At 41.9% G+C, this 24160-nt stretch overlaps 1 protein-coding gene across 1 annotated transcript in view; it reads left to right on the plus strand.

Annotated features, from left to right (window-relative positions):
• The first annotated feature begins 3300 nt into the window (after nt 1-3300).
• MYL1 (myosin light chain 1) overlaps nt 3301-24160 on the plus strand; it is a 45995-nt gene continuing 25135 nt past the window's right edge. Inside the window, exon 1 of the mRNA XM_033946902.1 lies at nt 3301-3587. Within this exon, the coding sequence (XP_033802793.1) occupies nt 3456-3587 (132 nt within the window). The 5' untranslated portion in view covers nt 3301-3455. The remainder of the gene's footprint in view (nt 3588-24160) is intronic.

Raw genomic sequence — 24160 nt, forward strand, 5'->3', positions numbered from 1 at the left:
TGGCGACACCCTGCATCTGCATCTGAAGAAAAAATCTTTGTCAAATTTAAAGTAATTGTGATTCAGAACTAACTGAGTCAGCTGGATGAAAAAATTGGCTCTAATCCGGTCATGGTGGATTTCCTGCATAAAAATTCTAGAAATGAGTTCCAAGGCTGTCCCTTGTGGTATATTGGAATACAGGGATTCTAGGTCCAAAGTTATTAGTATATGAGAATTCTCAATGTCAGAGAACTGTTGAATGATGGACAAAAAATGTGTAGTATCTTTTACAAACGACTGGCTTTGCCAACTAGACGTTTAAGAAACCAATCAATACATTTAGATAGGGGCTCCAAGGACATAATGGGCCGTCCGAGAGGAGGTTGTATACCTTTATGTATTTTGGATACAGTGTAAAAAATTGGTCTTCGAGGGGAAGGAACTTTTAAATACTTAGACTCAGCCTTTGTAATCTGACCCTCAGTGTAGGCAGTATCGACTATGCCTGCGATGGTACTCATAAGAGCATCAGTGGGGTCACCAGTCAAAATAGAATAGAACCGGGGATCACCAAAGTCTTATACATACTTCCTTTTGCTACTGGCCACCATACCTCCCCCTATGCAACCTAGCATCCTTCTAGCTTTTGCCGTCACCTTTTCAACCTGTTCGGCCACCTTAAGATCATCACATACAATCACACCCAAGTCCCGCTCTTCTGTCATGCACATAAGTTCTTTACCCCCTAAACTGTACCGTTCCCTCAGGTTTTTGCAGCCCAAATGTATGACCTTTTGCATTAAATTTTAGCTGCCAAATTTCAGACCATTCTTCAAGCTTCGCCAGATCTTTCTTCATGTTATTCACACTATCCTGGTTGTCTACTCTATTGCAGATTTTGGTATCATCCACAAAGAGGCAAATCTTACTTGATAGCCCTTCAGCAATATCATTTATAAAAATGTTAAAAAGAAAAGGCCCAAACACAGAACCTTGAGGCACACCACTGGTAACATCCCTTTCCTCAGAGCGATCTCCATTGATCACTACCCTCTGTTGCCTTCCACTCAACCAGCACCCTACAGAAATAACTAGGCCCCTAAGGCACACTGCGAGAGCCGCTATCACCGTTCCTACATTCCCTTTCTGTTTTGTTTTGGTTTTTATCCACACCCAGCCTTGAAGGGCCCAAAAACCAGTCCATTACAAGAGTGGAACATACACCATGCCACGCCAAGCCAGGGCAAGACGGGCTGGGTTAGACCAGGCCCTCCCTCTCCCATCCTGAAGGATTATTCTTCCAGCTCCCTTGCACTACAAGATTGGGGGAGGGGGAGCACTGAAACCAGATCCAATGGAGGTCTGAACTAGCCACAGCTGAGCTGATTCAGTTCCAGGCACAGACAGGAAAGGAGCTGCCGCTGAACCCACCTAATCTGGTAGAGTCTCAGCATCTGGAAGAACCCAAGCAGAAGTCAGTGAGCCACAGCAACACTCTTCAAAGCCATCTGAGGAACAGGGAAAGGTCCTGTGTAAGGTTACCATATGGCTCCAGAAAAAGGAGATTGAGACATCCGGGTTTTACTTCCATTAGTTTCAATAGAAGTAAAGCCCAGATGTCTATCTGTCCTCCTTACTTCCATTGCTTTCAGAAGAAGAAAAACCTGGATGTCTCAATCCGTCTTCCTTTTTCTGGAGCCATATGGTAACCCTAGTCTAGTGCCTCAGAAGCAACAACCTTTATACCCCTCCCAACCCTTTGTCCAATCAAAGTTTGCCAGGTGGGAAGCCATGCTTTCCTACGGCTTCCCTCTCCTCAACCTGGACTACCCGCCTCTTTCAGCCCTCACAATAATGTCTGTGCCACAAGTCTACCAATCCTCCCCTCAAAGACCTTTCTAGAAAGATCTCGACCGACGACCAACTTGGGCCCTCCAGCCCACTGTTACAGTCGCCCATCAAGACCACCTCTCGAGCTCAGTTTTCCTGAAGCAAGAAAACTTACACACAAAAGGGTTTACTGAATTATTTTATGTTGTAAAGAATTCACTTTTCCAAACAAGACATTCCTGACTATGGCAAAAATCTTTCTTTGCAAAGTGTGCCATAAGCAGAAGTGTCAAGGAGAGAGTGGACAGAAGGGGAAGGACTCAAGGGGGGAGAGCTTTGGATGTTTTCTATTTATGTAACTCTAATGGAATTTACAAGTGCATAAGTTATGCTTCCAATGATTGCTTTGCTCTTATTTGTAGAAAGCATTCCAGAGTCTGAAGACTATATGAGCAGCAGAATGTTATACCAATGACAAATGAAACGAAAACCTCGTTTTGGATTGCTACAACACTTCTTCCTACTCTGAACCCCGACTGTTCTGCTGGGAACCATGGTTACTCCAAATGTTTTTTATTTCTTAAACGGGATGGGAATTAGCCTCTTCCACAACACATTAAACATACAGAATATGCTTTAAAGACCCCCTGAGAGAATGAAATTCGGATATTTGAATGTTAGACTGATACCCAGTCTGGATTCGTAAACGGAAGAAATCAAATTTTTTTGCAAGTGCATTGTCATCAAGAAAAGGCATTTATAACTTTTTTTTTTAATTCATGCAAAAAGAAAGGGTCAGGGCTGTAGGTGAACAAATCTCGGAGAACACGAAGCCATAGGAGTCAACCTTTCCAAAATTATTAGGAGGCGCTAAACCCGACGGAAATGACCTCATTAGACATAGCCAAGGAGTTTGCTCAATATGGGAGGGGGCGGGGCTCAAAGCATCCACAGAGTTGTCTCTTATGCACAGAGCCTATTTTCTTTAGAAGACAAGGAGGCTTGCCATATACGTCTGCTTTTATTTTTAAACTCTCCCAAGTCTTTGCTAGATCAACACGTTCTCCCAAAGGAAGGGAGGGAGGGCTGATGTTCCCCAGCCCCTTAAAGCCCAAAATTCCACGGTGAAACTCAATCTTTTAAGAAGGTAGCCAGCAGGGGGGGGGGGGAATGATTTATGCGTTCAGCCAAAGTGGCATTCTGGCAGGAAAAAAGCCCTTCTTCGGGGTTACAAATGTCAACAAGACGTCTCAGGCGCTGTCACCCTTGTTTCTCCTTTGACTTATAAAAAGGCAAGGTTTAAAAAAAAAAAAAAAAAGTTCCTTGGTTTGATGAAACTCTGGCCCCCGTCATTCTCCATTTATAGTCTGGCTATGAATGACACCCCCCCTTGTCTAGAGAACCGTCCAATCCAGCTCCATGTGGCAAGATGGTATTAGCCACCGAGTGAAATTCTGTACAGTATATAAATGCCCTTATAGCGTTTAACACATTGGGTCCCCCTTCAGGGCAACGGGCTGTAGGTCACTAAGGCTACTCCTTCTTTCGGGAACCGCGTCCAAGGGCTTGTGCGCTTCTCTCTTTTTTTTTTCTGGATCCTTTCCGTTTGTGATCAAAACACCAGAACCTCGCCTTTGAACGAGATGGCACCGAAGAAGGATGTTAAAAAACCAGCCGCTGCAGCCCCCGCCGCCGCCGCCCCTGCCCCTGCGCCAGCCCCAGCCCCAGAACCACCCAAGCCCAAAGAACCCACCATCGACCTCTCCAGCATCAAGGTAAATGGATACGCTGGGGTATAGTCACTGAAAGCAGGGAAGAGCTTATCAGGGACTCTCGTCAGCTTCGTTTTCGTACAATTTAATGAGAGATTTCCTGGGAAGCCACCACACACAAAGCCAGGGAATCTTATTTCTTAATTCTATAGCGCTACCCAGCGCTATAGATTAAACACGCAAGAGAGGGTCCCTGCTCGGAAGAGCTTACAATCGAATCTAGCCAAAAACTCCAGGTATCTGGAGAGATTTTGCACTGGCTTTTCATGATTTTTTACAAAAATTATTTTTAGAATTTTCTAAGGGATAATGCCTCTTTGCCTTTTTTTTTTTTTCCCTGTAAATGTGGAGTCCCTGATGAGTTAGTTTCATAACAGCACAGGAAGCAGCATCAGCATCTTAATCCCTAGTTTATTTGATCTCTTGCTAAGGGGGACGATGCATGAAATATATGGTGATTGTAAATTAGCTCCATTGGTTTCTCTTTGCAAATTCTGTGGTGTTAACTCTTAGAATTTGGGAATTGCACATATCTGATCATGCAACCCAGGTTTCCTGGTTGTCAATTTTTGATACATACTTTTATCGATCCCCTCAGTTTTGCTAAAAGAGACCATCCACGTTTTCCTGCTGCTGCTCCCTTAAAGTGAGGTTATGAAGTTGAGTCTATATTGAATTTGCTGCTGGATTTCAGTGACTATAGCATCTTTTTGCAGTGAAGAGTGTGCGAACTGCTTCTGTTTGAACCCCCTACCCTCCCGAAGCATCTCACAGTTTGCCTTGACTTTGGCTTTGAGTTGATATGTGTGCCTGTTTTGTGGTCTTTGTGCGCCTGAATGGCGAATAATCCTCAGGCAGTAATAGTGAACCGAGTTTTATGAATGCCTTCCATGTCAATTGGGGGGGGGAGGGGGAGGAATAATCCGTCTCTCTAGAAAAGGAACATTCACTCTTTCTCCACTGCTGTGCTCTGATGGCTCTTAAATGCCAATCAAAGGACCCTTGGGACAGACGTCTCACCTAATATGGGAAGCTTAAAGAGTGAAGGGTGCATTAATTTGGAGGTTTCATTACCACCACATTCATCCCCCAAAGCATGAATAAGCTGCTGAACCATTTATGCTCTATGGGCGACAACGGTTTTATCATTCCCCCGTGATTCTTAATTGCTTCTTCCTTGAATGTTAACGTTTGGTAGAAGATTGTTGAAATGATGCGTCTATTTTTAATAGCTTTCCCTCAGGGCTCCTTTTACTAAGGTGCGCTGGTGTTTTTAGCGTGCGCTAAATGAAAAATACCAATGCAAGCTCTATGGAGGCGTTAGCGTTTAGCGCACCATAGTAAAAGCAGCCCTTAGTGAAGAAAATCCTCAAAATGGAAAGACGAGCAATGTGTGTCAGAAAATAATGGCGTCATTAAACATTATTTTTTAAAAAACCAAACCAAAAACAACTTTACAAGTTTGAGGCTCGCATTCATTACTAGCTCTTACACATCCATCGCAGACCTAGATTCTGTAAAGCTGACTTTAAAAAAATAAAATAAAATTGGGCACTGCATTTCCAGTACAGTGATACAGGGTCAGACTCCTCCAGACAGCTTCACAAAGTGAGGGGGTTAAAGTTATTTGTTCTCTCTGATTAGTCTGAGCCGTACAACAAAACCCCACAAAATAAAACCTATGCCCCAAGGAGCTGTTAAAATGCTGGTTGTACAAGGATGCTTTTGAGACCTAATTATGGGAGTCTCTATTGATCCCATTCATTGCTTAAACTCACTTGTCCTCTATCTTAGGCTCTGAGAAATTGAATATAAAAAAAAAAAGTTCTTAACTTTCTATTATACTTTTATCAATACTTTTAAAATTTCTTACCCTCCGTTTTTGTATTTTCCTTGTATGTATCCTTTACTATACTTATTGCAGTTCTCCCTACTTCCCCTATGTATTGGTACATCCTGTCCGTCTGTGTTGGTTTTAGTTAATAATTAAGACCCTGTTTTAAATTGTAAATCACTTTGAATTAATGATATTACAATACATCAAAATTTTAATAAAACTTGAAACTTACCACTAATAGATTAGCTGTGTTGTTCTAGTTAGGCAAGTTCAGATCATTTTAAAGAAATCTGAACCTGGAATAGCTGGATTGCGTTAGCAGATAACAGCAGGCATTGGATGTAAAATCAACGTGGCATTTACTAGCTCAGGGGTAGGCAATTCCGGTCCTCGAGAGCCGGAGCCAGGTCAGGTTTTCAGGATATCCACAATAAATATGCATGAGATAGATTTGCATGTCAAGGAGGCAGTGCATGCAAATCCATCTCATACATATTCATTGTGGATATCCTGAAAACCTGACCTGGCTCCGGCTCTCGAGGACCGGAATGGCCTACCCCTGTACTAGCTCAAAGAATTCAATTGATTCAAAATATAGCTACTGGCAAAACCTCTGACCACCAGTTTTTGGTTGAGAATAGAATAGTTGTTTATAAACTTGCACATGACTTGGGATTTAACATTGGCAGTTAATGTTGCAGTTTCAAAACAATTTATTTCCCAAATTATTGTACTTATTAAACAAAAAGGGAAAGGGAGTGAGACTTGTATACCGCCTTTTTGTAGTTTTACAACCACACTCAAAGCGGTTTACATACAGGTACTTCAAGCATTTTCCCTATCTGTCCCGGTGGGCTCACAATCTATCAAATTGAAGCTGGGGCAGTGGAGGATTAAGTGACTGCTCTTTTATATCATATTTTGGTAGTGAGTGCTACAACTTTTCCCTAAGATCCTTTGTAGTTGATTTTCACCTTTGGTTCTGAGCATAATTCAATTTTAACTCAAGGGATAACTGAATATCCAAAAATAACGATGTACTGTAGGGTCAGTGGTTCCCAACCCTGTCCTGGAGGAACACCAGGCCAATTGGGTTTTCAGGCTAGCCCTAATGAATATGCATGAAGCAAATTTGCATGCCTATCACTTCCATCATATGCAAATCTCTCTCATGCATATTCATTAGGGCTAGCCTGAAAACCCGATTGGCCTGGTGTTCCTCCAGGACAGGGTTGGGAATCACTGCAAGATAAATTGCTGCTACATTGTACCCTCTGCTGGCGACTTAGTGAAGTGGCATTCGTGAAGTCCTTATTTCCCCACTGTTTGGAGAAGAGAGTGCTTGTGCTGGTAGTCAAAAATAAATGGAAAAAGTGGTTGTTGAAATAAGAACAGGGTTTTTCCTCAAGCTCAAAAGCTACCCATTCCTACCTGCCCTCAAGCCTAGCTAAAATAATCCTAATCCTGTTCACCTAGACATAGAGTTTAAAAATATGGTTTGAGTTTGTTGAAACTTTATATACCACCTGGCAACCAGCAATCACGCCGATTTACAATATGACCAAAAACGCGTGCATAAATATGGAATAGAAAAGCACTGAAGCAAAGTCAAGCATATAGTAGAGAATGACACGGGGCCAAATTTTTCCCCGTCCCCGCAGGATCTCATTTTCCCGTCCCCGCGAGTTCTTTTCCTGTCCCTGCCTCATTCCTGCAAGCCCCATCCTCATCTGCACAAGCCTCAAACACATTAAAATCATAAGTGTTCGAGGCTTTTGTGGTTAAGGCAGAGCTTGCAGGAATGGGGCAGGGACAGCGACATAACTAATGGGGATGGGGCGGGGAAATTGAGTTCCTGCGGAGACGGGCACAAATTTGTCCCCGTGTCATACAAATGAGAAAAAGAAAACACATAGAGCTCCTTTTACTAAGCTGCGCTAGCATTTTTAGCGCACGCTAAAGATTAGCGTGCCCTAACCCTGCGCTACACAAAAATACTAACGCCAGCTCTATGGAGGCATTAGCGTGTAGTGCGCGTGGCAAAGTAGCGAGCGCTAAGCGCATGCTAAAACCGCTAGCGCAGCTTAGTAAAAAGAGCCCATAGTATGTCCAACTGTAAAAAAAAAAAAAAAGCCAAAAAAAAAACTTTTAAATCTATCATCCAACCATATCATCATCCATCATTGGTTGTATTGTTAAAATCCTTAAATAAAGGTCTACAGGTTACACTAATTTGAGATTTGCATTTAACAGATTTCCTTTTGTTGGGAATCTTTTATATTAGTCTTAAGTGTAACAAGCCTAATAATTTTGTTTCAAAAGGATGATTACATTACTTTTATTGCGTTAAGTAATCAATCGGCCCTATTTAAAAACTGGTCTATAAGCTGTAAGTCTTGACAAAGTCTGCCCATGCCCCACCCCCACCCCCACCCCCACCCCCGCAAAAGTTCATCAGTTTCGTCAGGGATAAGTGGCTTTTGGAGGAGGTCAGAGAGCTACCATAATTATTATGGGATATTGTAGAGGAAGCAGACATTTTTCTGCCCCCTCTCTCCCCCCCAAGAATGGAAAATGGAACAGAACAGTTTAAGATTTGCAGCTAACACTGTGTTTGATTTGTACTGTGCCTTTTTTAAATGAGAGATATCACTGTCATATCTACAAAAATTAGGGGGCAAACCAACTCCAAATATGGATTCAATCAAGTAGCAGGAGAGGAATGGATGAGTCCAGAGCAGAATGATGTCATAATGTGCTGATATCCTAGTGCTGTGATGTCAACACCCAGAGGCTATGTAGATTGGAGAGCCAGGGAAGGAAGGGTGGGAAAATATAACATGCCGTCAAATAATCTACCCTTCCTTCTCTGGTACAGATAACTGACATGCATGTACTAAATAAACTGGCATGCGCTGTGCTACTCTGCTGGTTGTGCTAGCCATTATGATCTTTGAATGCCTGAACCCTAAGTGTACACAAAATATTCTTTCAAACTGCATAATCCATGTTGTATTTACTATTCAGCGAGAACTTCTTTGATTGGAGCCTGCAAGTGGTATAAAGAGAAAGGTAAAGAAAAAAGACAAATGCATTGACAGGAATTTCTAATGAATGGGAAGTTGGGTGCAACGACTAACCATCACTTAACAGAGCCTTTCATACAGCAGATTACAAAACTCCAGACAGGCAATATACATAGAGATGTATTGTACAGATATTATGCATATATTAGGACTGATAACATGTTAATGTAGAGTCCAAATGTAATTGAGCTCTTGCTAAGGGGATGATGCATGAAATATATGGTGATTGCTAATTCTTATTCTAGGTACTTTTTTGTAAATTAGTTCCATTTGTTTCTCTTTGCAAATTCTGTTGTGTTAACTTAGAATTGGGGAATTGCACATGTCTGATCATACAACCTAGGTTGCAGGGGTCCTTTTATTACGCTGCATTAAGCACTAACATGTGCTTAACATGGCAAACATAACCTAACAAGGGATGCGCTAAAGCATTCCATGTTGGTTTTGTCATCTGCGCTTGCTAAGCTCATGGAAAGTTTTTTTTTGGGGGGGAAGGGCACGTCGATGGTAGAGAATAGGCATTGACGTGCTACATTACCATCACACCATCCAGTTAGCAAGTCAATAACATGAAATTTGTCATTGGTACTCCTATTAAGGGCCCCTGAGGAAGGCTTCGTTTTAGCTGAAACACAGGACGTGTTGGGTTCCATGGTTAGTTGCATCGAGTTTCCTGGTTGGATTGTACCATTTATATCATATTCATGTGATTTGAGAAATTGGAATCTGCATGAACATTTAATAAAGCACCTTCATCCAGATCATCGGTTCCACTAGTCCAGCATTAGCGAAAGGCCAGAAATAAAACAAATTGAAAAATACAATGTCCTTTTACACTGCCACACTATAAATGGGCTTAGCATGTGGGAAAGGCCCACCTAAGGGCACACTAAGCCCATTTCATAGTGCAACTTAATAAAAGGGCCCCAGAGGGTTTAACACCCCCCCCCCCTTTTACAAAGCACGGCACGGTTTTTAGTGGCGGTAACCGCTCCAACGCTCATAGAATTCCTATGAGTGTAGGAGCTGTTTCCACCACGTCCGATGCTAAAAACTGCACTATGCTTTTGTAAAAAAAAAAAAAAAGGGGGGGGGTTAATTACATTAGCAAGGGCATATGACTGAAATATTTTAGTTTTTAATAATGCTGAGTGGTTCTAATTACTGGCATTGCAGTACTGTATCAGATTTACAGGGTGAGTTAGAGGTTTTGCAAACAGCGTGGCATACATATTTTACTCTAGGGAAAGGAAACACTACAGGAGACAAAATAATAACAGAAAACCAATTGTATGGTATTGGTAGAGTTTTTGTTAAATTTTATATAGTAGCTAATATGTGCCATTAAAACTAACAAATAATTATTTATTTATTCAGTTTTCTGTACCATTCTCCCAGGAGAGCTCAAAATGGTTTACATGAGTTTATTCAGGTACTAGTTAATTAGTGCTATCAGCTCGTGTTCAAGTCCTAGCGGCTTGATAAATTACAGATCTAAAAAGAAATTGGTTTTGTGCTACTCTGGTAAGGTCCTCCGGCGTCATCCCCATGGTTGTTTTCAGTGTTTCCAGCCATCTGATTGCAGGTTGCCCTCTTCACCTGGTTCCTTCGATCTTCCCAAATATGATATCCTTCTTCAATTATCTTTCTCTTCTGACAGTATAACCAAAATAAAACAGTCATAACGTCATCATTTGGGCTTTGAGTGGCATAGCCGGCTTTATCTCTTCCAGAATGAATTTGTTTGTTCTTCTGGCGGCCCATGTCACACATAAAATCCTTCTCCAACACCATAGCTCAAATGAGTCAATATTCTTTCTGGTTTGTTTCCGTAGACAAAATATTCAAAGGCAAGGAAATAACACTCCAAATGAAGATCAGACTTGCCACAGTCGTTTTTTCAGTGGTCAATTACAAATAAGAAAGCTGGACACTACAGACACAAGACAGAAAGAAGAACAAATCATTAAGGGCCCAATATTCAGTGGTCAGCATTTTGATGACCATCACTGACTTTATTCCTGTCCAGGCACCAGCACCGAATATCCAGGCATAGCAGCCAGATAAAATGTTATCTGGTTAAATGTGATATTCAGCACTTAAAAAGTAGCAAGATTCCATGCTAATAATCCCAGGGTTTTCCTCCAGGAACTTGTGCAAATCTTTTGGCAAACCAGGTGTGTGTGGGGGGAGGGAACATAACTCTACCTCACCCTTCCACTGCGCTTTATCCACCCACTACTCCCACATACCTGAGCTAGTAAGGGTCCTGAACTCTACCAGCAGAAGTGTTCCTCCCACCTTTGACCACTGCCACCTGAAGAAACCTCTGTGCCCCAGTCCCTGCACATGTTCAGTTGCACAAAAACTGAGCATGTCCAGGAGAGGGAAGACCCAGTGCTATGGCAGTGGTGGATATGAGTGGAGGAGCACTTCCACTGGTGAGGCATGGGGAACTCTGCCAACCCAGGGCCCCAAATACAAATTGGGAGGAGTCCCCCCCAAACTCTCCCCCCTTCCTTTGGCTACACTACTGCTGCCAGATATGTGTGACCTGGATTGACCTCCGTTGAAAGCAGAATACTGGGCTAGATTGGCCATCGGCTTGACCCAGTATGACTGTTTTTATATTCTTATAAGCAGGCACTAATGCCAGTAATACAGCAGGGGTAAATATTCATACCTACATAGGAAAGATATGTATGTAAATTATGTGCATAAATGTGAATCCTGTCCACACTCTGCCCAAGCTCCAACCATACAAATATCCACCAGCAAAATATGCACTAATAAAACAGAGCATAGCCAGATAATTGTCATAAATGACTAGATGCTTGTAATTACGTGTGTACTTGCTCTCAATAGCCATGCTCCTCCTCATAAAAGTAACCCTTAATAGGGTGGTTTTATAACATAGGACCTAGATGAAGTCATCAGGGAAGTGTCTATTTTATAAAGATATATAAGCACCTGCATGCCTTTATAAAATACTAGTGAAAATCCATCAACCATAAGCACCTCCATTGCGCCTGCTTGAATGCAAGTGCAAATGTCTATACTGACAGTAGAGTGCACAAGTGCGCATGCTGATTTTCGTATTTTATAATCCACAAGCCTACTTCCCAACTCTGCCTGCGTCTCACCCAGGCTGGGCTCCCGGCAACGCCTATAAAAGTACTTATGTTCATGTAATTGTATGTACTGTTATACCTGACCTAATTTTAGAAAAACATAAGGAACATGGCAAGGAAAACAGAGCAGTGGGTCCAGATAGGAATGAAAAAGTGGAGTCTCAAATGCCTTTTCATTCCCATCTGGGCTCACAATATTCCTTTTGCTCTGCTAATTTTATAAAAGCCATTTTGTGTGTATATATTCGTATTACCATATATGAGCTAACATGACTTTTAAAATATACCTCTAAAGGGAATAATTTCTTAATAGGGCACCTAAAAAAAAATCTTTAAAACACCTACAATAGAGTTTTGCTTATCTGATGCTCTGGATTATCCGACATATCTCAATGATGTTACAGCCACTGTTCTAAGTTGAGCAGGAGTCCTCCACATACAGTCTTGTCACTGGGGGATGCTGTTTCAAATGTATCTCATTTTCGGTAGGGAAGAACAGGCAAGCTCTGCAAGATTCCAGAGAATCTGCTTGTCTCTAGCACTAGTGTGCTTCCTGAGATTTCAGGTATGCCGCGAGACACCAGGGAGGAGGAGGAGAGGCACCGACACTAGCTGACTGCCTACAGGACATGTCTCCTGGGGGCAAAAGGCACATCCTGTAGGCAGTCAGCCAGTGCCAGTGCCTCTCCTCTCTGTGCATCTTCCCTTCCACCACCCCCAACTGGCAGCTCAGTCTGTAGGACCTTCGCACATGCACAGACATCATCGCATGGACATCCGTGCACTTCCAGATGCCTTGAGCCACCATGTTTAGTGTGCCGTAGCTTGACAAAGTTTGCAAGACACTGCTCTAGCAGATTGAAAACATAAATATGAATCACCCCCAACCCCACTGGCAGCAGTTCAGTTAGAGGACTCCCATTCAGCTTAGAGATCCTATGTATTCATTCTACACTTTTAATAATTCTGCCACAGTTTTCCTCTCCATCACCTCCCTTGGGAGGGCATTCTAGGCAGCCACAACCCTCTCTATGAAAAATAATTTCCTAACATTACTCCTAAAGACTTGCAACCTGCAACCTCAGTTTATGCCCTCTAGTTTTACCATTTTTCCTTCTCTAGAAAAGATTTGGTTCTATATTAATACCTTTCAAATATTTAAATGTCTGTATCATATCTCCCCTGTTCCTCCTCTCCTCCAGAGTAGAAGGTCCCGAAGCAGCATGTGTACAGTGCTGCAGACGCTGCTGGAGTCAGCAGGTTTGGAGTCGGGACCGCAGAAAGGAAAGGGGGGTGGGCGGCAGCAAGGGACTACGAGAGCCGACCAGACTTCTAGCACCCATTAATGTAATGGGCTAAAATACTAGTAATAGAATAATCGCATAACCCAGTGTCGGTGTGCCAGACATTTACATGTCCACAGTTACACCAGCCATTGACTTGGCGTAACAGTGGGCCTCCCCAATGCAGCAGAGATGAATGTAACTTGCAGTATTCTGTAAATAACATGGATAAGTGGGATCCCCCACCCATGTCTGCTCATGTTCCAGCCATGTGTATACCCCTTTGCCTTTGCACACTATGAGGCTCATAATTAAAACTTTGACATGCACAAAAACCAGCCTAAGTCAGCACTTGCACATTCAAATAGCAGGAAAGTCCACATGCCAATAATCAAAACCAACTTTCTGAACATGCAGCAGCACTTCTAAGCTGTTGTGTGTCCACAGCTCAAAGGGGTGTGTTATGGGCGGGAATCAGGTGGGTTTAAACCTGGACATACTGCAGCAATAATCAAAGCTTTCCTAGAGGCATCTAAGTGCCCCAAAGCAGCCTAAACTGACCAGATGACCACTGGAGGGATTAAGGCATAATCCCTCCTTACTCCCCCAGTGGTTACTGACCCCCCCCCACCACCACCCAGAGATGGGGGGAAAAAACAGCATATTGAGGACTTGCATCAGCTGATTACGGCAGAGGAATCGCCATCAGCTGAGCCATCAGGAATCTCCAGAACTGGCTCAGCTGATGGCGATTTCTCTGCCACGATGCATTTTTCATGGGGATGTTTTTATTTTTGAAAATGGCCAAAAAAGATAGACATTCTAAGGACCAAAACTTATTATCTAGGTCATTTTCAGCTTTGAAAATGGACATTTCTTTCTCCTGGGTTGTGGACATCTTGCCCAAAACATCCAACCTCAGACTTATATGTCCTATCGAACAATGGCAAGGTTGCATATACTTAACGCATTTTTGGTGTTGGCGTATTCTGGGGCAGAGTTTGGGAAGATCATGGAGGAGGTGAAAATTTATGCACATACTTTAGAAAAAAAATAAATCAGGGAAAGTTGGAGGCGTGAATGGTCTGGATACGTCAAAAAAGTGGCCTAAATAGGTACTTGGATGATCAAAAAGCCTGATTGTCCAAGTACTGATAATCAAAGCTGGTTTTAGATGTATATTAGAAATATATTCAGATTATCCTCTAGTCAGAAAGATTATTAAAGATATTGGGAGGAGAGAACATTCAACCACAATGTAAATATATCTCAAAGAAACTATAAGATAACTTCATTAAACTATGAGTAAACCCTGAATTAAAACAACGCCTCCCCTCCCCTCCTTCATTTTACAAAGCCACACCCAATTGGCTTTGGTGTGATTACCACGGACTGCTGCGGTAATTGGCTTTGTAAAAGAGGGCCAAAATACCACCAGTGTTTACCACCAATGTTTACCTATTTTCTCTGACTTGTCCAGAAGGTAATTCTTACCAACTCCTGAGCTAGAATCAAACCTCTAATGTTTAGGATCCAGAAAAATATAATCTTTCCCCTGAGATTTTAGGCTTTAGTTTATTATTGATATTTATCCTGTACTTCCTTGGTCTTTGCACAAGTTCTCATATTTTATCATCCACAAAGAATCTGAATAAGGTAATTGCGGGCTATAAGAATTTTAATAATGTAATAAAATAGAAGAGTAAGAGTGAGATGCTGATTCAGCAAATAAGAAATAGACTTCTGCCTTCCCATAAGGTTGAGTAAATAGGTGAGTCTTCAATGCTGATTTAATACATAAGCAATTTGGTTCACTTTGAAGGGAGTATGGTAATGAGTTCCATTCGATGGAACCTGAACAGAACACAACTGAATGTCTTGTTTTGAGAAGGTGGCACACAGTGGGAGAAGGAAAAGATAGCTGTTTAAGGTATTCAGTGTGTGTTGGATGGTTAGAGTGATATCAAATAAATTGATTTGCCAGATACGAAAAGATACCTGAAAACAAAGTTTTGTGGACCATAAAAAGGCCTTTTTGCCCTCTCAATCCTGGTGACTTTTTATAAATCACCTTATAATAGGCTGGTGTGTCTTATGACTGTCAGGGAAAATGTGTTTCAGGATTTGGCAGCCCTGGTAGCCAGCAATAGAAACAAGGTGAGAAAATAAGGCTAGGGTGGTAGACTGGTGATCTGGAACCCCAGCCAACTGGGTTTTCAGAATAACCATAATGAATATGCATAGAAATCTATCTCATGAATATTCATTGAAGACAGTAGTGGGAACTATCTCATGAATATTCATTGAGGACAGTAGTGGGAACAGCTTGCCTAAAGCAAACTGAGGAATTAAGATTTATCTCACACAGAAACATGATGGCAGATAAAGGCCAAATGGCCCATCCGCAGCATCCAATATCAACTCTCCCTAAGATATCCCATGTGCCCGTTCCACGTTTTCTTGAATTCAGGCATAATCTTTGTTTCCACCACCTCTACTGGGAGACTATTCCATGTATCTACCATTCTTTCTGTAAAAAATATTTCCTTAGACTACTCCTCTTAACTTCATCCTATGCCCTCTCATTCCAGAGATTCCTTTCAAATGAAAGAGACTCGACTCATGCGCATTTACGCCACATAGGTATTTAAACGTCTCTATCAAATCTTCTCTCTCCCACCTTTCCTCCAAAGTATACAGTATATATTGAGATCTTTGAGTCTTTCCCCCCAATGCCTTATGACAAAGACCACCGACCATTTTAGTAGCCTTCCTCTGGACCAACTCCATCCTATTTAAATACCATATTTTTTAAGGTGCAGTCTCCAGACTCAACAGACTCTTATAAAGGGGCATCAATACTTCCTGTTTCTTACTGGCCATTCCTCTCCTTATGCATCCTAGCATCTTTCTAGCTTTTGCTGTTGCCTTTTCAACATGTTTGGCCATTTTAAGATTATCAAATACTATCACACCCAAGTCCCGCTTCTCTTTCGTGCACAAAAGTTCTTCATCTCCTAAACTGTACAAGTCCCTCAGGTTTTTGAAACCCAAATGCATGTCCTTACATTCCTTAGCATTAAATCTCCTCTTCTCTCTGCAACCTGTTATGTCATAAGCTACCATGATTGTCCTATGTAATGTAATGTGAATGTCTAATATAACTGACTTTATGTGTCTACTGTAATCTACTGTGGATGTGCTTATGTAACCCGTTCTGAGCTCACAGGAGGACGAGATAGAAATCTAAATAAATAAATAAAATCTTAACTGCCAAATTTTAGATCATTCCTCAAGCTTCACTCATGTCCTTCCTATGCAATTGCAGATTTTGGTATCATCCACAAAGAGGCATTCCTTCAGCAATATTATTTTCAAAAATCCACATTTCTGGATAGTTCAATGTGAGTTGCATTCAGGTACAGTAGATATTTTCCTGTCCCCAGAAGGTCACAATTTAAGAACATAAGAATATCCTTACTGGGTCAGACCAGTGGTCCATCTTGCCCAGTAGCTCATCCAATCCAGGTCACTAGTACCTGGCTAAACCCAAGGAGTAGCAACTTTCCATGCTACTGACCCCAGATAGCCCGTCCTCATGGTGGCCAATCCAGGTGATCCAGGGCAAGCAGTGGTTTCCCTCAAGTCTGTCTCAATAAGAGACTATGGACTTTTCCTCCAGGGAATTGTCCAAACCTTTCTAAAAACTAGCTCTGCTATCCGCTCTTACCACTAGCAAAGCTTTCCAGAGCTTAACTATTCTCTGAGTGAAAAAATATTTCCTCCTATTGCTTTTAAAAGTATTTCCCTGTAACATCATCGAGTGTCCCCTGGTCTTTGTAATTTTTGATGGAGTAAAAAATCGATCCACTTGTACCTGATTTTGTAGATTTCAATCATATCTCTACTCAGCTGTCTCTTTTCCAAGCTGAAAAGCCCTAACCTTTTTAGTCTTTCCTCATACAAGAGGAATTCCATCCCCCACTCATAACTTGGACCAAGGGCAAAAGTACGTTATAGAATAATAGCACTTACCTGCATCAGAGACAGCAATTATGCATGTAAGCGCTATTCTGTAAGGTATGTACCAAAGTTCTTTAGCTCATAACTGTGAGGAGACATACGAAGGGTGAATCATGGGTGTGTTGCCACATGACATGTGCAACTTACACAATACTATCAGTTGTGCTAACATACAGCAGCTCTTAACCTGTCCTAAGTGAGCCCAGCAACACAGCTTTGCACTGATATTGTATTATGGCTTAGGTGCACCCTGAAGCAATCATAGAACTGGCACTAAGCACATCCCATTATGGCACCAAGTTATAGAACTGCCCCGAAGTTTGTATCTGAGGTAATGGAAGATTAAATTTAACTTACCCAAGATCACAAGAAGTGGTGGTAGGATCTGAACCATGACTTCCCTGGTTCTCAGCACACTACTCAAATGTGTAAAATGGAAGGCTGATCTCTAACAGTAGTAACATGAGACCACCACTAGAGCTTCTAATGGTCATTTTACTGATGGAGTTGGACCATCAGGGAGCGTAAGTAGGCTGGGGGGGTTTCTGTTCTTGGGAGGCCAAAAGCAGGGACTGCTCTTTGTGGGGTTTAGGAGGGGGATAATATCGGGGGGAGGTTGAAAGGGGGATCAGACCTTGTAGGGGGGATGAGAGAGAAGGCAATTGGAACATTGCATGGGAGGATAGGAGGAATGAAAGAAGCCAATGATTGCACCTTTCATCCCTTCCCCTCCACCCAATAGCGCTGGTATGCCTATGGTTGACACAATGATTTAGCGTTTGCTGGTAGTTCTACGCCCCTTCTAGCCACCCATGCCTCTTTCCGTGGACTATTCTGCACATGTGTCAATCGCTATCACCAGTGATGGATCTTATGTAAATTTGGTGACCCTCCGCAAACCTCAGTGAACCTCATTTGTATGTGTAGTTCTTTGAGAATAGCTCATCTTTTTTGAATTGTAGATTTATGGCCGCTACAGCGACCCATCAGATTTTACCGGCAATATTAGAGAATCCTCCCTTTAGTCTTATTTACCATCCCTTTTCTAATAATTCCTAGCATCTTGTTTACATTTTTGGCCACTGCCACACATTGGGTGGAAGGTTTCAGCAGGATTTTGGTTTTGTGATGTAGCTAGATCTTACAACTGCATTCAGATCTGGTGAATCATAATATTCTGCTTGTCAAATTAAGTTTAATGAGAGTTGCTGTCCAGGTTCTCAGTCAATGCTCTGATTTTTTAAGCTCCAGGAGATGAAAGTAGTATGGCAGAGAAATTTATCACTCTCTTGGCACTTATTTTGTGGTGTGCAACAAAGATCCTCTCTCTTGCCAACCCTATTTAATGAATATCTTTGATCACTGGGAAAAATGTTCAGCATTATGAAGTATTTTATTACTCCTATGTTAATGATATTGTTTTGTTCTTTCCCTGTAAAAATTCCTTAGAACCTATCTATAAAAAGATGGGTGAGATTTTCCAACAAGTGCTCCACTGGATAAGTGAAAAAAGTTTGAAATTAAATCCTGAAAAAACTAAAATGTGGGGGTTGGAGTGAAAACCATATATGCCCCACAATTTTTCCTAATATTGCTGGTTCAGTGATCACTTTGTGTGAGGAGGTTAAATTGTTGGGTGCATATTTAACTTCACACCTGACCATGTATGTTCATTTAAATTTCTTAATGAAGAAGGCCTTTGGAAAACTATGACACATTAGATTTATCAGGTTTTTATTTGGAACAACTCTGTATGATAATAGTTCAAGCTGTTATCGTGTCTGCTTTGGATTATTGAAATAGCACCTTGCTGGGACTGCCAGAGGTTCAAATTTTATTTCAGAATACATGGGCACATTGCTATGCTGACTCTGTCCTATCTTAACCACATCCCTGGAAATGCCTACATGAAGATTGCATAACAAATCGGCGCGATGGCTTGGGGGGCAGGGGGAGAGAGAAAGATAGGCAGGGGGAGAGAGATAGAGAGAGAGAAAGAAAGAAAGGCAGAAATAAAGAGGGGGCAGGGGGAGAGAGAAACAGGCAGTCAGGGGGAAGAGAGAAAGAAAATGGAAGTGGCAGAAAGAAAGAAATATTAGATTTACAGTTAGAAGAAGGAAGTGCAACCAGAGACTCATGAAATCACCAGACAAAAAGGTAGGAAAAATGATTTTATTTTCAATTTAGTGATCAAAATGTGTCCGTTTTGAGAATTTATATTTGCTGTCTATATTTTGCACTATGGCCCCCTTTTACTAAACCGCAATAGCGCTTTTTAGCGCAGGGAGCCTATGAGAATTGAGAGCAGCGCAGGGCATTCAGCCATCTCCCTGCGCTAAAAACCGCTATTGTGGTTTAGTAAAAAGTGAGGGGGTATATTTGTCTATTTTTGTATAGTTGTTCCTGAGGTAACATTGCATAAAGTCATCTGCCTTGACAACTTTGAAAACCCGCGGAATATAAATGATAATTAACATTTTCTCTGCGTACAGTGTGCTTTGTGTTTTTTTAAATTTTATTGTTGGTAGATCATTTTGACTTGATCATTTTAAAAGAAGCTCGCAAGCCCAAAAAGTGTGGGCACTCCTGCTGTAGAGCCATTCTTGTATGACTGGATGAGCTATACTTATATTTTTTTTTAGTTGTTTAGATTCATGCAGAAATAAATGGCTAGATTGAACCTAATGATTTCATTAACGTATTTCCCATTTTTAAACCTCTATACCATTTGAAAGAGGGCAAATATTTAATTATTCCCTTCTAGCATTGGATGCTTCTTAAATTTAATAAAAATATTCTGGCACAAGTGTCAAACCTTAAAAAGGGAAGTCATATTGAGCATTGGAAAATAATAATAATCTATCTATATATATAAAATCGGAGGTATGTGTGTATGTATGTGTGTGTGTATGTGCCGCGATCACGCAAAAACGGCTTGACCGATTTGAACGAAACTTGGTATGCAGATCCCTCACTACCTGGGGTGATAAGTTCTGGGGGTCTTGCGGCCCACCTGCACACGTGGGTGGAGCTACAAACAGAAAATCAGATTTCACCCATTCATGTCAATGGAAAAAATGTAAAAAGCTGCCAACGCAAAAGCGGCTTGCCCGATTTGAACGAAACTTGGTATGCAGATCCCTCACTACCTGGGGTGATATGTTCTGGGGGTCTCGCGGCCCACCTGCACACGTGGGCGGAGCTACAAACAGAAAATCAGATTTCACCCATTCATGTCAATGGAAAAAATGTAAAAAGCTGGCAACGCAAAAATGGCTTGCCCGATTTGAACGAAACTTGGTATGCAGATCCCTCACTACCTGGGGTGATATGTTCTGGTGGTCTCGCGGCCCACCTGCACACGTGGGCGGAGCTACAAACAGAAAATCCGATTTCACCCATTCATGTCAATGGAAAAAATGTAAAAAGCTGCCAACGCAAAAGCGGCTTGCCCGATTTGAACGAATCTTGGTATGCAGATCCCTCACTACCTGGAGTGATATGTTCTGGGGGTCTCGCGGCCCACCTGCACACGTGGGCGGAGCTACAAACAGAAAATTTGATTTCACCCATTCATGTCAATGGAAAAAATGTAAAAAGCTGCCAACGCAAAAATGGCTTGCCCGATTTGAACGAAACTTGGTATGCAGATCCCTCACTACCTGGGGTGATATGTTCTGGTGGTCTCGCGGCCCACCTGCACACGTGGGCGGAGCTACAAACAGAAAATTTGATTTCACCCATTCATGTCAATGGAAAAAATGTAAAAAGCTGGCAACGCAAAAATGGCTTGCCCGATTTGAACGAAACTTGGTATGCAGATCCCTCACTACCTGGGGTGATATGTTCTGGTGGTCTCGCGGCCCACCTGCACACGTGGGCGGAGCTACAAACAGAAAATCCGATTTCACCCATTCATGTCAATGGAAAAAATGTAAAAAGCTGCCAACGCAAAAGCGGCTTGCCCGATTTGAACGAATCTTGGTATGCAGATCCCTCACTACCTGGAGTGATATGTTCTGGGGGTCTCGCGGCCCACCTGCACACGTGGGCGGAGCTACAAACAGAAAATTTGATTTCACCCATTCATGTCAATGGAAAAAATGTAAAAAGCTGCCAACGCAAAAACGGCTTGCCCGATTTGAACGAAACTTGCAACACATCTTCCTTTTCAGTTTAAGAGATTGCAAATTCCAGTGAGACTTGCATTCTCTATCACAATCAACAAATCACAGGGACAGACTATTACATACTGTGGAGTGGATTTAAGATCCCCCTGTTTTTCCCATGGACAACTCTATGTTGCTTGCTCAAGGGTGGGTTCACCCAAGAATTTATATGTTCTTGCTCCTGGAGGTGAAACTAAAAATGTTTTTTATCATCACGTTTTGTGTTAGTTGTATTGTATTCATTTTGTCAAATATTTCACATTATAATTTGAATATTGTACTTTTTATAAAGCTGTAAAAAAATAATTTCATTCACCACTATAAAGTATCTTTATTTGAATCCATTTACAGTGTTATTGCTATAATTAGATACCCGTGCAACGCCGGGGCATCAGCTAGTTAACTAATAAAAATAGTACACATTTAGGGCTCCTTTTACTAAGTTGCGAAAATAGTTTTAGCGTGTGCTTAGCACGCGCAGAATTACCACGCGCGGTAGACGCTAATGCCAGCATTGAACTGGCATTAGTTTTCCCGCGTAGCACGGGAGTTTACGCGTGCTAAAAATGTTAGCGCACCTTAGTAAAAGAGGGGGTTAATTTTCCCCATCCCGCCCCACCCAACTACTTTTTCATGCCACCCGGCTGGAAAAAATTTCTGGGGAGAACACTGTCATATTAATTTTGGGTCCAAAAAATGCATTAGGACTTATTTTCAGGGGATGTCTTATTTTTTTCATGTACAACAATCATCTCTCCCCCACCCCAATTGTTCCCCCCTCACCCATCTCGTGCAGCATCTTTCTATCCCTCCCTCCCATTGTGAAACTGATATACCATAATTCCGAGGCCTCCAAAAACAGCAACGCTCTGAAAGGGCTGCTTCGCGGCCTTCCCCGCCGGGGCCTTCCCTCTGCCGCATCACAGATGATGTTATTAGTGACATGGCAGGGAAGGCGCAAAGCAGCCTGTTTAAAGTGCTGCCACAGCTGCTGCTTTAGGAGGCCTTGGAGTGGAGGTATGTCAGGTCTCACTGGGGTGGGGGTTGCTGAATCAATGAGTCCAATTTTTTCGGCGAATCAGGCAGCACTAGTGTCAGGTATGGAGTAAGGGAGTGTCGGGGACATTTGGGGGGGGGGGGAGGGCTTGATGTAGGCAGCTGTCCAGGCCTACCTCGGTAATGAGACCTCGAACGCTATATACCGGTTTCAATAAGTATATATTTATTTAGCCAATCAATAACAGCTTACAGGAATAAATCATTTAGTATATAGCGTAACAGAAGGTGATCTCTAGGCCTAGAGGTCCTCTGATGTCTGTTCTGACCTCTCCCTTCTAAAGGCCTGGTTTTTATACATTTCTTAGTGGCCAACACCACGTTGGTTTACATCACATGATACATCCTTATTGGTTATTTACTTATGCATTACTGCCTAACTACATTCATTTATTGGCTATTCTCACCTACGTCATGTTATATGTCCACTCTGTTTTCCGTAAAACCTACCTTTTTCCCCGAAATGCCTGTTTCCCCACCATATTAGTATTTCCGAGCACAAGCCCCCCTCCCAACTTTAAACATCTCCGATACTTTCTATTAGATGATTTTTCTTATGAATTCTTTCTTCTGAGAATTCTGTCTTCTGACCATGGCCTGTTTATCTCTTTATGGTATCTGGCTGGGTGGGCCTTGGTGTAAAACCACAGCTAGCCCACAGCCTCAGGACCTGTTGCTTTTTCTCTAGTTTTACTTCTACAGTAGCTAATTGAACTCATAAAACAGCGTATTTCTCCATCTTTGCATGCTCTTCAGTTAATGGTGAAATATCTTTCCATAGTTAATCTACTGTTTCTATCATCTGCAGAGATACATAAGGTAGATGTCAGTTGCAGGGGGTGAGGGCAGTTTTTCTGTAAAGAGAAAAGTGATCTTTGTCTTTCTCCCATCCCCCTTCACCTGGCTTGCTAATGTCAGGACTTAGAGGGATGTATCCAGAGCTTCCATGCTTTATCCTCTCTCAGGCTTCTGGGGTCGATCTTAACTAGGGCTTATTTTTGGGGTAGGGCTTATATTAGGAGCATCTTTAAAAATCAATCTAGAGCTTATTTTCGGGATAGGTCTTATTACCACTTGAAACATTTCTTTGTGCTTTCAAAAACTGACCACTGCTTTGACAAACATTCTATATGTGTATGTGATCCTGTAAAAAATTTTGACATTGTGCTGTTTATGCATTACTTTTGTTGAACGTAATTTTAAGAACGTTTATGATATAGTGTTTATAGAACAGTGAAGCTAGTTAGAATTCTATGCATATATATGTGCAGTGGAGTTTTTTCAGCCTATGATTGAAGGTGAACCTCTCTATTTTGCGTTCAACAGGGTCTGGCCCTTTTTACCTGAAGCTTTTTCTTCACCTTTTGATTGACTGTATTATTGGTGGCTGGTTCTGGTATGATTGGATAGGGTTTTTCATAGTGTGAATATATAAAATTTCCCCAATATATTATATTGTAACTGGAAATCCCTCTCAGTTCCATGCTGATTGGAGGTGGGAAGGGAAAGAGAGCTGTGCTGCATTGAACCACATCTTTCCCCTCTACCACTTTAAGACTCACTGCTCTGAACCAGTATATGAGGAGTTCTCCCACCTGAGCACAGTGCATTGATGCACCTTCTTGTCCAGTTTGTCTGTCTTGACTAGATTGTAAGCTCTTTGGAACAGGGACTGTCTTCTGTGTTTTGATGTATAGTGCTGCATATGTCTAGTACGAGCTATGTACTGTAACGCTATAGAAATGATTAGTGGTAGTAGTAGCAGTAGTCTACATGTAGAAGGAACTAAGGAAGGTAGGTTCGAATCTATCTTCTTCCACTGATGATCTTTCTGACCTTAAGTCACTTTATCCTCTGTTATCTCAGATACAATTTAGATTATAATCCCCCCTTCCAGCAAAGAAATAATTGCAGAACGTGAATTGTAACTCACTGTGAGCTCAGATTTGGGAAAAAAAACAGCTATTAAACCAATATCGTTCTCACAACTA

This window comes from Geotrypetes seraphini, chromosome 5 (genome assembly GCF_902459505.1).
Source record: "Geotrypetes seraphini chromosome 5, aGeoSer1.1, whole genome shotgun sequence".
Lineage (NCBI taxonomy): Eukaryota > Metazoa > Chordata > Amphibia > Gymnophiona > Dermophiidae > Geotrypetes > Geotrypetes seraphini.